This window comes from Octodon degus, unplaced genomic scaffold (genome assembly GCF_000260255.1).
Source record: "Octodon degus isolate 3935 unplaced genomic scaffold, OctDeg1.0 scaffold00001, whole genome shotgun sequence".
Classification (NCBI taxonomy): Eukaryota; Metazoa; Chordata; class Mammalia; order Rodentia; family Octodontidae; genus Octodon; species Octodon degus.
In genome coordinates this window covers 1,023,372-1,037,837 of record NW_004524577.1, presented here as the reverse complement: position 1 = coordinate 1,037,837, position 14,466 = coordinate 1,023,372, and the positions used below count along the sequence as shown (strand labels likewise).

The following is a 14,466-nucleotide window of genomic DNA, read 5'->3' as shown; positions in this document are numbered from 1 at the left end:
CTGAATTAGAGCATGGAACCTCCCTCACGACCAGCTCGGGAAACTGCCTGGCAGAGTCACCCTGCCTGCTTCACCGCTGCCTGTAGCGCTAGTGCGGTGCTTGTTCCAGAGCCGCGAGGCTGCAGCTTTCGACTGTTCTGCGGCTCGCTTTCCCCACTTCCTGTGGGGTCCTGCCTGGCTTTCACGTATCCAGCCTGCCGGCTGAGGTCACTTCCTTCCCAGGGCTGTGGGATATGCAGTCACACACGTTCCCTAAGGTATTTGTCTTAACATCCAGTTGGTGGCCATGTGGATTCTCCCCAAGGTATGTAGGCACCAAGAGTGCTGAAGTGAATGTCCTGATACCTAATCTGCTCATCAGATCTCAGTGACTTAGCTATCTGGGTACCTGGGTCACACATCAGACCCAGGGCCCGGAGATGTAGCTTGCAGTGGTCCAGCAGGGCAAGGCCTTGGGTTCACTCCCTAGCTCTGCCAGAGAGAAAGGGAGGGAGGGAGGGATGATAGCAGGGAGACGGAAGGAGGGAGGGCGGGCGAGCCAAGCTAGACGGCTAGCAATTATCTAGTTCTCCTTCAGAAGAGTTTTTCTAAGGAATAAACAAGTCATCTAAACTTGTGTGTCTGCATGCGTGCTCGTTACCGGGAGTAGAACCCATGGTGCTGAGCCACGGGACACAGGCGCAGGCCCTTCTATTTTAAGGTTCTGCCAAGTGGCCAGGCAGGAAGGACTTCTACTTGCGATCTTACTGCCTCAGTCTCCGAAAGTGCCGGGATTACAGGTGTGCACATCACCTGCCGTGTTTTTTAACCCACACATCATATCACATAACTAAAACTCGGAGGCTAATCCGCAACCCATCTGGCAGGCAGAGTCCCTGCAAGAGGTCGTCACGATTACCTCAACTCTGCACCATCAGACTCTGAACTTACCAGGGCTTTTTCTGTTATGAGTGGCTTGGGCATGTTCACTTCTGTAATCGTTTTTGAATTTTGGTCCCTGCGCTTTAAAAACGTGCTGCAGTCACCCCTCTCTTGTTCCAGCTGGGCGGGGACAGCCTGACGCCTCCCGCCTGTCCGCCAGGGAAGCAGCAGGCAGCCCTGGACCTGAGCAGACTGCGCCGCCTGAGCTCTGTGGGGATGCACAGCTCGTGTGCCGCTCCCTGGGCCAGCAGCAGGGGCTGTCCCCGCTCGATGAGGATTATGACCAGGAATCCCCTCTCGGCCGCTCCCACGGCAGCAACCAAAAACAGTGACGGAAGAGAGGCCTGCATGATGACAGTGCGTGGCACTTCGCGGGGCCAACACCACCTTCTTCCAAACCCAGAAAAGATTCAAGTTACGCTCACAAGAAGCAGGCAAATAAGCTGGGTGAGGTGGCGCACGCTTGCAATCCCAGCACTCGGGAGGCTGAGGCAGGAGCATCCCAGTGAGCTCAAGGCCAGCCTGGGCTACACAGTGAGTCCAAGGCAGCCTGAACTGTGGAGTGGGACCCTGTTTCAACCTGCCCCCAGGCCAAAGCAGCAACAAGGGTAAGGTAGATGCAGGTTTCTCTGTACCTGTCTGTCTGTCTCTCTAGCAGTACAGGGGACTAACTAGGTCTTCACCCTGAGTTACAGTCCCAGTCTTTTCTTATTTTTTATTTTGAGACAGGGTCTTACGGAGTTACTAAGTTGCCTGGTGGAGCTCAAGGCCATGACCCTCCTGCCTCAGCCTCCCAGAGTGTGGGACTCCCAGGCGGCTGCCAGGCTGCCAGCGTGTGCAGCTGTTTTTAAGCACAATCCACCCGAGGACCATGAGTTCAAGGCCAGCCTGGGAAATTTAAGGAGAGAATCAAAAATAAAAAGGGCAGGGACATGACTCAGTAGAGCAAGCTTTTCCCTGGCAAGCGCAAGGTCCTGAGTTCAATCCCCGGTTCCGCCAAAAAAATCAAAGAATAAAATAAAAATAAATAAATAAATAGAGCTATGTCTCAGTGGTAGAGAGCTTGGGGTTGTGGGTTCAGCCCCCAGTACCACAAAGAGGAAAGGGAGCGAGCACAGAAAACGTCCCACACTGACACGGGGCCCCTGAAGGGCCCATCTGCCCTCACCAGCTCTGGAAACTCCATGTCCTGGTTGGTTTTCCTGTGAAGGATGTTTGGACACCAGCGCTCTGTCGTCTCTGTGGCCTCTGCTACTGGACTAACCATGCCCCCCCTAGAAAGCGGCTCCCTGAGGTAGTGGTGCTTCCGGGGTGACCCTGCCCAAGTTGCGGAATATTCAGGTACGGGGAAGCACCCCAGTGGTGGCCAGAAGTGGGCATCCCCAGACTCTTAGGGGGCGTGGGAGAGGTCTGCCACCTACAGACGAGCCAGTCCCAGCCCCTTGTCAGGTGAGCTGGCCACAGACCACACAGAGAGCCACTTAACACTCGCAGGGGAGGCAGAGGTAAGTCGAACAACAGTACAACACAGGGACATCATGGGCCAGGGAGAGAAACCCAAGGGTCAGTCTCACAGGTTCTCTAGAGACGTGCGTGCACAGAGACGCGCACACCTACGTGTGTGTAAATGTGTAAAAAGTGGCCCTAAAAGGATCTCATCCATTGCACACCACGGTTATCCAGAAACAGCTACGCGCTCCGCCACCGGGGCTCCCGCTGTTCTGTACAGCAGCGCGTTTGCAATGAGAATGTGTTCCGGCGCCACTGCACGAGGAAGGGTAAAATGGAAATCAGCAAGTTAGTTCTCCTGTTGTTGTTCTGGTGGCTATATGTGAGGGGCACACTGGGAACTGAACCCAGAAAACACTTTGCTGCATTGGCAAGGCCTTGTTCGTTTTTATTTTCAGACAGGTTCTTCTGAGTTGCCCGTTGGGACTCACACTCCAGATCCTCCTGCCTCAGCCTCCCAGGTGCGCACCGCTTCGTTAAGCCACTTCAACAATTCTTCAGGCTCCCGTGGCTCTAATATTCTCTACTTCTAAAGAGTCTAAAACTCAATTGCCAAGTGAGCTAATTCATCTTACCTACAACAGATGACAGAAGATTTTTTTCTTCTTCTTTTTTTCTGGCGGTACCAGGGATCGAACTTAGGACCCTGCACTTGCCAGGCAAGCACTTATTCTACTGAGCTATATGTGAGCTATCTCCCCAGCCCAGAAGATTTTTCATGGAAAAGAAAACACACACCTGGCTATAAACTATAAAGGCTTTGGTTCTTCAAAGCCTGAGAATACAGAACAAAATAAATAAAAATTTAATAACTGCAGTACTAATGTACTTCCCGGAAGAGGCGGTGAATGAGGCCACCCGAGGGGCTAACTCCTGCCACCACTTCCACCTCGCCATTCCCTCCCCGCCCCAGCTCCAGGGCCTGCAGGCTCAGCGAGCGAGTGCTCGGAGATGTGGACTGTACGTGCAGCAAGCAGATGCCACAGAACGCTTCTGTGACCCAGCAGCGCAGCTGCAGACGCTAAGCAAACAGCTCTGAGTCAGCCTGCCTCTCCCTTCCTGGAGGACAGAAAAGGACTCAGACGGGGACGCAGCCAAGCTGCAGCTGGGCGGAGGTGGGAGTGCCTCGCGCTGTGCGGCGTGTATTGTGTGTTCTGCACACGAGCCAGCCTGCGTCCAGCGACAACAGCCACCAACCTCCCGAGTGCTCCACAAGGTGCAGCCCTGAAGAGACTAAGACACAGCCACAGGGAGACACTGGGACATTAAAAAAAAAAAAACAAAACCATACAGTCTTTACTAATTAGGAGAGTTATAATCTGCTATTTGCTAAGACAAACCTAATTACTGCTGGGGATATAGCTCAGCAACACAACATCCCTGGCAAGCACAAGGTCCTGAGTTCAAATCCTAGTATAAAAAAAGAAAGAAAGAAAAGCCTAGTTACCAAGAACGCTGCCTAGCATGACCCTATAACAGCAATATAAGGCCCTGTTTACTTGTTCTGTGTGTACACTGAAATACAGAAGTCTGAAATAGCAATTCCCTGGGCATTCTCATTGTTTTTGCAAAGCATATCGATGTCTATGATTAACTAAGGAAAATAACTATAAAAGAAACTAAACTAAAAATCCTATAGCTGCAAAGAGCTCTCCCTACTCAGCAGGATTCAGAACGCTGGCAAGAGAAAGGAAGGATCGAGGACAATAACCGAGGCAGTACTATCCCAGGGGGACAGAGTGCCCAGCCTAGGGGAACTCCCGGCACACACCACCCCGCCCTGCTCCCCCGGGCATCTTGTGAGGGCCAACAGGCAGGAGGACATTCCCCGGGCTGCAAGCGAGGCACCCCAGACTCAGGAAGAGAGGGAATTTTTGCTGACACCCAGCAGCCAGGAGACAGGCCCAGGACTCAGACCCAAGCCTGCCACGCCCTGGGCGCCTGCTCTGCACAAAAAGCAGAAGGGCCTGAAGAGAGCTCACACGCAGCCAGCCACTCCACTCCTGGCGTCTATGCAGCAGAAGTGAAAACAGGCCCGCACAACAGCAGCCTCGCTCACGACAACTCAAACAGTGGAAACCACCCAAATGCCCGCCGCACAGATTTAGAGACTATGACACGATGTGGCTCGGTGGTAGAGCTGCACACAGCCGAGCACGGGTCGGGTCCCGGGCTTAACCCTACGCTGGCAAAAAACAAGAAAGAGATATCCATACAATGGGACAATATCAAGCAATAAGGAATGAGGCAGTGACACGCATTCTAACAAGTACAAAACCCTGGGCCGCGGGTGGCAGTGCCCCCGTGGAATCCCAGCAGGCTGGAGGGCGGAGGCCTTCCAAAGGCCAGAGGACACCAAGTGCAAGTCCCACGGGGAACTTAGCGAAGTCCTGTCTCAAAAAATAAAAAAGCCTGGGAATGTAGCGCAGTGTGAAGGCTCTGGGTTCAGTGCCCAGCACTGCCAATAAATACGGAGAGAGACAGACAGGTCAGGAACACATTATGCTCATAAGCTGGACGTAAAGGGCCATATAACAGGTGACTTTCTGCCATGAAATCCAGAGAGACAGAAAACAGACCAGTGGTCACCTAGGCTGGGGGACACGGAGGCATTCAGGGGCTAACGGCAGAGGGATACGGTCTCTTCCTGGGACTATAAAAATGCTCTAAAAATAGTTGTGGTGCTTGATGCAAACTTTTCTGAATACATTCAAAACCACTGAATTGCACGTTTTAAATTTGTAAATTGTATAATTGGTGAATTATATTTCAATAAAGCTGCCAGAAAAACATTTAAAAACAAAAGGCGACCTTTGTTCATAAGCACCTGGCACATCGCCACAGAGGGCTGTGGCACTGGACACGTGGCCTCTTTTTGGTCCCGCACTGCTCTGGTTCACATCTGCCCTCTCCTCAAAGCCTCGTGTGCTCACAGCAGGGATTCTCGGAAGGTGACTGGCTCACGAGGGTGGGACAGCCATCAGTGGGTCCACGAAAGGGTCCTATGTGACGCTGGAGGTAGGCCCGGCTGGAGAGTGGGTCACGGTGCGGTCTGCAAGGGTCGCTTGTCGCCCCCTGCTTATGGTCTCGGCCTCCTGCCGGGCCGAGCACTTCCACATAGCCGGCGGGCCCCCCCAGGGCTGAAACCTCCAACTGCAGCCAAAGTAAATCCTCCTCCCCATTGTGGGTTTCTCAACGACCAGAAAGTAACTACAACAAAAGCTTTCTGAACTCTGGATGCCTAAGATTTACTTTCTACCTCTGCCTTCCCAGAACACAAAACTACTGACCCCCCATGGGCTACTCCCTGGGGTGCTGACCCGGCTGGGCAGAGCGCTGGGCAGGGCCTGGGCCCAGGCAGCAACGGGTCCCTCCCGAGCCATCAGACGCCGCTCCTTGGTCTCTTTCCTGGGGGACCAGTGTGCTCTGATGAGGCTGTCACAGCTGCTGGGTTGAAAGCCCGACGACCACTGAAGTTGGCCACAGAGTGTGGATGCTGAGGGAGGCCCTGGGGCTGGAGCAAAGCCTCCAAGAGGCCAGCGCGCCAGCTGAGTGGGGACACAGACATTCCCATGCACGGCCCAGAGGCACAGGCAGCACAAGGAGGCTCCGTCTCCCGCTGAACTCGTGTGCAGCCATCAATAACAAAACACCCAACAAAGAACAAAACAACCACACCAGCGAGGGGACACACTGCAGCTACACAGGCTCAAGGTAACTCCTGAGGCAGGAGGATAAATATTCAAGCCTACCTTGGGCTTCCTAAGGAGATGCTGCCTTAAAATTTAAAAAAAAAATTTTTTTTTAATTATAAAAATTAAAAAGGAGGGCTGGCGAGATAGCTCAGTGGACTAAGCACCTGTTTAAGCAAGCACAGGGACCGGGGATTCAATTCTTGGTCGCACCAGCCCTGCCCCCAGGCGCGCTGCGCTGGCCACCCGGACTGGGCACGGTGATACACACCTGCAATCCCAGCACTGGGAAGGCTGAAAACAGGAGGATCAGTACAAGTCCAAGCTGTGTAGTAAGACTGTACCAAATGCATTTAAAAAACAAAACTAAACTAAAAGAGCCTGGAGATTTAGTGCAGTGCAAAAGCCCCAAGTTCAACTCTCAGAACTACTACCACTAACGGGAAAGATTTTAAAAGACGCAGAAAAACAACTAAGAGGTGGGGATGAAGCACAGGGCAAAGTCTCCAGGTTCAATCCCCAGTCCTGGGGTAAAAATCACCTAGGTTCCAGGTGAGCCTCACCACTTCCTGGGGCGCTACCAAGGTCCCCGAGCCTGGCCTTCCTACGTGCTGAAAGCCAGCTGCCAGGGAGCTGCAGTGGACACCAAGTTGCCATGAGAAGGACATGGACAGCAGGCCACTGCACGTCACAGCCCGGCCAGCCATGTGTCACCGCTGAGGTTCTAGTTCTCCTTGACTCCCAAAGGCTGATACGGAGGAACAGCAACAGCATGCAGAACTGGGGTGAGATGCTGAGGCAAAAACCAAAAGCAGGACAGGCACACCCAGGTGTGCAGGGAACCCTCCTGGGAGGACACGGGCACAGAGGCCACGTGCTCACGCCCCAGTCACAAGGTCTGGGGTCATGTCACCTTGTCCATGTATTGCTTACATATTATAACCTACATGTGTTGTTAAAATGTGCATGTGTATTTGTATGTGGACACTTATCATGTGCTATTAGTGATCACAGAAAAACCCCAAAGCGTTTCTCAAGGGCTGGAACTGAGTGGCTGTCTAACACGTATGATGCCCCGGGCTCAACCTCCAGTACTGCTCCCAAGAAACAAATGCTCCTTCAGCGCTGGCATGCGTGAACGCAAAGATGCTCTTCAAAGAGGAAACAAAACTGTAAGTACGAAATGTCTACATTTGCTTAAAAATGAAAACAATGCATGCATCCGAGCAATCACATCGAGGAGAACAATGTGTAATACAGCAACCACAGTTGAATACCTTTATCTTGTTCTTTTAAATACGTACTGTCTTCAATGTCTTATCCATTATTATAATACTTATTTTCACGTATTTAGTACAGAGTCTACCAGATCTCACTCCACAGATCGGACTTTTGGTGATCCTCCTGCTCACAGCTTCCCAAGCGCTGGGATTACAGGCGCGTGCCACCACGCCCAGGCTCGGTTGTGCTCTCAGCCACCATGGTGGCAGGGCAGGGCCGCCTCGGCAGCTGGGGACAGGAAGAACCCTGCTCCCTTTAATCTGCTGAGCTATCTGGCCGGCCCTCATTATACTCTCTTTAAAACAAATGTAAAAATAAAAGATAAAAAGGGCAAGGAAAAAAATTAAGGTTTACTGAAAGGAACAGTGAATGTTTATCAGTCTTGCATATCTACATCTGACAGTCTGAACAACAAATGTGACAATGACAACACGTGATGTAACAACCAGTGCTATTTTTTTTCTTTTTGTATTTTAGGGCAGGGTCTACAGGGTGCTCAGGGTCTCACTGCTAGATCAGACTCGTAGTGACGGCCTGTTCACAGCCTCCCAAGAGCTGGGCTTGCAGGCGCGCCACCGCACCCATCTCAGCGCCCTGCACCTGCTTGCAGGCGCGGTCATCAGCTGAGCTTTTGGCTGCCCTACCACCAGTGCAGATATTCCATTCTTCTGAAATTCTGTACCATTTGTGCTTTTATATTGCCTTATTTCTGTCTTTGTTCCTGTTATTTGTTCTAGTTTTTGTTTTTCCTCTTTAAAAAAATTAAAATTAAAAAAAACGATATACGCATCTGCACTTATTCTAGAATATGTAGAAATGACAAAGAAGTAGAAAAGGAACAGTAACTCCTGATCCTAACTCCCTGAGCTCCCTCCCTGGCTGCTGCTGGAGTGTGTGTGTGTGTGAGTGAGAGAGAGACAGGCACGCACGCGCACGCGCACGCACACACACACAGACAGCAGTGATCATACAGTCTACTTGCTCCATCGAACTCCAGGCCAAACACACTTTTCCCACGCCATGATAGCATCCCTTGGATGCCTACCTGATGCCTACAGAGAGGGTGGCCCTGGCCAGATTCTGTCGCATCCCCAGGGCAGCCTGGGCCTTGGCAGAGCCAGACCTTTCACAATATACTTCCCAAACCTGTCAGGGCAGTGGTTCCCAGAGGACCGCAGGGGGCCATTACAGGTGAATCATCCAGGTTACTGTGTCAACACTAAACACACACACACACTTTAGGTTTGTTGAGCGCCCCAGGGAGGGAGGTTTAGAAACTGAGCTGCTGTCTCCCTCTGGAGTCACCAGTGGACAAGGTGACCGGCAGGCAATGGAGAGCTCCAGGTGTCCACTTGTGGTAAGATTCTGGAGCAGCAGGGCCCTCCCACAGCCCTGGCCACAGCCACCAGAGATGCTAGGGAGAGACACATGGAGGATGGAGGTTGGAGGTCGGAGGTCGGAGGCCAGCCTGAGGCTGACAGCGCTGAGGCAAGTGCCAGGAAGGCGTCTGGAGCAAGCACCGTACTTCCACAGACCAGGGCAGCAGCCGGAGGAAGATGCAGGCAGAGGGTGAGGAGGAAGGCCCACCCCGGGGACCCCAGAGGAGACCCCAGTCTCAGCCACATTTCCAGCGGGGCCTTGTGGCAGCCATGGGGTGGGGTGAGGCTGGTTCAGGCTGCTGGGGGTGGGATGTTGTTACCTACTGGTTTTGCTTTATTTTTCCTCTTTTAAAACATTTATTTTTTTGGGCCTCACAATACACACACGTAGCTTTACATTTTTAAGTGTTTACATCCTATATAAGGTAGTCAAAGTCATTCTTTTTTATCTATCTTTTGGTCCCGGAGATCAAACTCAGGACCCTGTGCCTGCCAGCTCTTCGCCGCTGAGCTCCTCCCTGGCCCCGGTCACCCCCAATGCTGCCTCCCCCAAATCACCATTAATGAGTGCATGCAAATTCCTCCTTCGAACAGTTTTTGCTACACAGATACTAACATTTGTGTATACATTTTTTGTAGAAGTGGGATACCCTATTTCCTCTTGCCTTTTACTTACCAGCATACTCTGAAGAGACGCTAGAGGGCAGGGTGGGGCTCAGTGGTGGGAGCCCAGTCCAGCTTGGCACAACCCCCAGGGCTGACACAAAATAAATTTTTTAAAGAATGTTTTGAAGATAGCTAATATCTTTGGGCTTCATGGATCAGCACTGTGCCAGGGGATGTTTTTATGGGTTTTTTCCACATACACAATGCAGTTTTCTTTCCTCTTCTCTCCCCCTTCTCCCCTCCCCCCTTTCTCGGTCAGTGGTGCTGGAGTGGAACACCAGGCCCACCTCTGCCCCGCCACACCCCCAGCTCTCTGCAGTGTTCGCGGGGCTGCTTGCAGCTCCACGCCACAGCGGTGCGGCTCAGCAGGGAAGCAGGCCGCTGCGAGGCACCTCTGAGCTACTGGAAAAGCCTCTCACCCCGCGCTCCTGGGTGGGGAAGAGTCCAGAGCACCCCAGGATGGGAAACTAGGCTCCAACAGCCGCCCGGGGTGGGGGTGGACCCCAGAGGGAACCCCAGGGCCATTCCTGGAGCTGCCTGCTGGAGAGTCACTTATCCTAGAACTCTGGCCTTGAAAGGAAAAAAGTTACCCAGTTGTCTCCAAGAACTAGGACTATTTTAAAAACCGATTAATTCTAAAGTTACCAAAAATTGTTTTCACTTCAAATTCCGAAGTGGTAATGGGCATTTTGCTTACAATACTAACAGATACTGTTTTTAAAGATTAACGATGAATAAAAAAAAAAGGGGGGGGGCAAGGAGATGGCTCAGTGGAATAAGCGCTTCCCTGGCAAGCGGCAAGGACCTGAGTTCAATCCTTTGTTCCACCAAAAAAAAGAAAAAAAAAAAAAAAGAAAAAGAAAAGAAAAAAGGTTAACGATGAATAACAGTGTTGCATTTCTAAATTCTTCCCTTACCAGTAACTATATGAAGCCTAAAAAGGTGCACCTGTCCCTCTCTTTTACACAGCTCTGCCAGAACAGGAACACGAATTTCTTGTAAAATAGTATCTTCTTCCTCAGTCCAGAAGAACCAGAGTCGAGGCTTTTGGGACCAACATGAAGAACCACAATCTACATCCTGCTCTGTACTCACACACAAGAGGGACATGAAGATAGTGAACAAAATTGGACAATGTAGAAGAGTGGAGGAGATTCAAGCTGGCGGCCTCCAAAATCAGTTTTATTAATTTGTGGAAAGGGGTTTCCCCGAGCACGTGGGTGCTGGGGCTGGAACACGGTGCCTCCCACAGGCAGGCGAAGGCTGTCACTGAGCTACATTCTCAGCTTGTGCAAAGCTCCTAAAAACCATTAATTTGCTGGGGATCTAGCTCAGCAGCATAGCACCTGCCTGACAAGCCCAAGATGGTGAGTTTGATTCCTGATAACTCCTGCCCCAACCAAAAAAACCAAAACCATAAATTTTCACATCCAATGAGAAACTGTTGGGCCTGGGCTGGGATGTGGGGACGGAAAGAGAAGTGACCTTCATTAAGCACTTCCACTGTGCACAATACGCACTGATTCCAAGACAATGAGTAACGAGAACTGAGTCTGCTCTCCCACCCGACCCACAGGCGGCTGCAACGCTACAGGAGATCATGATCCTGCGCTCCTAAGACATACCACTACCTAAGGAGCTAGGAGGTTTTTGTTTCTTTAGACAGCGTCTTGCTGTACAGTGTAGGCTGTATAGGCTGGCCTGGAACTCGCAGTGATCCTCCTGCCTCAGCCTCCTAAGTGCTAGGATTACAGGCCTGCACCACCACTTCCAGCTTAAGTAACTAACACTGTATATTTTTTTCTTTGCGTTAATGTCTACTAGCTAAGTCAAGAGACTCTTAAGTCTGTGGACAATGTACTCAATTCACAGGCTGGTGACAGGCACATGGGGGCAATAAATAAAGCCGGGTGACTCACTGATATAATTCAATACCTACCAAACTGTTTTCAATAAAAGTCTATGGCATAATACTTTCAAAAAAAAAAAAAAAAAGCTGGGCGTGGTGACACATGCTTGTAACTCAGTACTCTGACAGCCCAGGACAGGAGGACTGAAAGTTCAAGTCCGGCTTGGGTGACTTAGCAAGACCCTGCCTCAAAGCAGGAAATCAAAGCAGAAGAGCTCAGACTGTGGACTGAAGAGCTCAGTGAGAAGGCCTTGGATTGACTCCAGTACACGGGAAAAAAGCAGCAACAGGTGCGTCCTACAAAGCCACTCCAACACAGCCATACCGGGGACATGGGTGCAAGCCGCCCCAACCACCTTGGTTCCACTTTCTGTGGCTATTGTTACTTTCAGCAACCACCGACAGTGAGACATTTGCAGAAAGAGACATGGTCCACGCCGCTGTCGTATACTATATTGTCGTAATTACCTTGTTATTGTTTATTGTTGTCACAAGCTCTTACTGTGCCTAATTTGTAAGTTAGTCTTTTTTTAAAAAAATTTTTTATTTTTATTTATGTGTGTGTGTGTGTGTGTGTGTGTGTGTGTGTGTGGGTGGCCAGCTCAGCCCACCTGGGGCGGGGCTGGCTGGCATGTGGTGCTGGGGATTGAACCGCCGCCCTGTGCTTTGTTGAGCTTGCTCTAAGCAGGTGCTTTAGACCCCTGAGCCATCTCGCCAGCCCTGTAAGTTAGTCTTTATCACGCACAGGAAACAATACATACAGGGTTAGGTACGACTCACAGCCCCAAGCGCCCTCAGGGATCTGGAACTTGGCCCTGGACTACTGCATATGCATGTCTAGGAAGATCCTTTCTGTTCTGCTCTGTTCTGCTCCACTTCTGTGAAGTGCTGGGACACTGGCCACGAGCCCTGGCCTGCTCACCATGTTCATGCACGTGTGTGTGTGTGTGTGTGTGCGCATGCATGTGTGTACCCGTGCCCAAGACACAAGATCGCAGTGTGCTAAGCTCTCTGGTGCTGTTTTAGTCTGTCCCTCCCTTTCCTTTTTTGTTCTCCTTGGGGTACTGCGGATTGAACTTAGAGCCTTCACACTGAGCTACAGCCCCAGCCTTTTTAAAATAAACAAATTTACTTATTTGTTTACAGATAGGCTCTGGCTAAGTCTCTAAGTTGCCTAGGCTGGGCTTGGACTTGTGATCCTTCTGTTTCAGCCTCCCAGAGTGTGGGCATTACAGGTGTGTGCCACCACACCCATCTCTCTTCTATTTCTTAAAGAAAAGAAAGACAAAAAAAAGTTGGGCAAGATTCACTAAAATAGTTTCTAGTAACTATTTTTAAAATGCTGCTCTCAGATAATAAAATGTATTTTAGCCAACAGAAGTCTCCCAGCGTACCAGGTTCCCCCTCAGATCCTGAATGTGTGGCACTGGCCAGGGCTTGGCCACAGGAAAGAGCCCTGCCAGCGCTAGGGCAGGGGGAGCCACAAGGAGTTCGCTCACCTTGTAGTGGAAGCAGCCGGCCGAGGACCCGCTGGAGCCGCCGTGCTCGCTTTTCACAAGGTGGCTGTAGTTGTCGACCTTGGAACTAACGTGCCGGTGGGACCCAGGGTCGTCCGTGATGGGGCAGATAAAGTAGTCTTCCTCTTCATCACTGTCTGTACCGGAGTGCCCATCACAGCCACTCTGGGAGGAGGGGCGGCCATCCACGCCTTCCAGATGGAAGATGAGGTCCTCGTCCGCCATGCTCTGGGGACAGACCCCTTGGGCCCCAGCCAGAGCAACGGGGCCGGTGCAGCAGGGAAGGTCCTGCAAGGGAAGCCAGTGCAGAGGGTGGGTGCTCTTCCTGGGATGACAGCTCGCAGGCAGGCGCCTGAGCTGCCCTACAGGGGCAGCAGCCAGCATCTGCGCCCAGAGTGAAAGCCAGAGCTGTCTTTGGGGGGCAGCTGCTGCATCCAAGAAAACCGCAAAGTCCCAACTCGCTGGCCCCGTCACCCCACTTCTAAGAACCCAGGCCTTGGAAAGGTTGGAGCCAGAGGTGCCCTAGCAACCAGGGAGCTTCTCAGAACACAAATCAGATCCAGGCACTCGCCTAGCGCCCTGCAGCAATCTTCCCTGGAATTTGTAATAAAACCCAGACGCCTTTTCAAGGCCTTAGGACTGAGAAATCTGGCCCGGGAGGTCTCCTCCTGACTGTTCTCCAGGTACCCAGCCCTTCTCTGTCCCACCAGGGTCCCCATAGTTGTCCCTAGACCTGGAACAACTGTCCCACACGGCTCTTGGTCACCGCCAGGTTCCCAGCTCAGAAGTCGCCCTTTGGAGCAGGCGTCCCCAAAGCCCTCAGGCGTGCATCCGGCCACTCTCTTAGGCCCCCTTCCTTTTCCTCAGTCATTTCTGCACCCTGAAATCATCCTGCTTACTGGTCACTATCCCCCTGTGTCCTCCTGCTCCCCCAAATGCCCTGGGTACCTACGTGTCCCTGGGAGGGAGGCGTGCCCGGGAACAACCTGTACAATGCAGCAAATGGAAGCAGGACACCAACAGTCCCGTGTCTGTTGTGGAAGCCATCGCGTACAGTACAGGTTCTCACTGTACACCGGGAAATATTTTGGGTTTCTTTTCCTTTTTCTTTTTTTGCAGAACCAGGGATTGAACTCAGGCCCTGCGCTTGCCAGGCAAGCACTTATTCTACTGAGCCATCTCCCTGGCCCTCTTTTTATTATTTTAAAAAGAGAGAGAGAAAAAAAAAAACCTGGCAAAACCAAAACTACAAAAAAATAAAAATGATGCAGAATTTCAAAACAAGGTGCTCCGAGGCCAGGGAGATACCCCAGCCACACAAGCAGCTGCCTGGCAAGCACAAGGTCCCGAGCTGGATCACTGGTACCAAATTAAAGAAAGAAAAGTACAAGGTGCTCGTGAATTGACAAGAGCTGTTACAACACACCCGCACACCCTGCTATCTTCACAGAAGTTGCCACGTCACTCGACACATGCACTGGAGAGCCACCGATCAATCAAGAAAGGGGTAAGTTTAGCTACCCGCGGATGTGCGAAAGAATCAGGAGGTTGTCGAGAACAGCAAGGCCGTCGGGTAGAGCTCTCACACTCGT

General features: G+C 51.5%; 1 protein-coding gene across 5 annotated transcripts in view; it reads right to left on the bottom strand.

The window, feature by feature from the left end:
• The window catches only part of Eef2k (eukaryotic elongation factor 2 kinase), a 39,570-nt gene extending 25,724 nt beyond the window's left edge, over positions 1-13,846 (bottom strand). For all 5 annotated transcript variants that reach the window (XM_004622876.2, XM_023713420.1, XM_023713472.1 and 2 more), the window contains exons 1-2: positions 13,827-13,846; positions 12,857-13,162 (exon numbers count right to left, since the gene is read on the bottom strand). In XM_004622876.2, the coding sequence (XP_004622933.1) occupies positions 12,857-13,099 (243 nt within the window). In that variant the 5' untranslated portion in view covers positions 13,100-13,162; positions 13,827-13,846. The remainder of the gene's footprint in view (positions 1-12,856; positions 13,163-13,826) is intronic.
• Between the last annotated feature and the right edge of the window lie 620 nt (positions 13,847-14,466).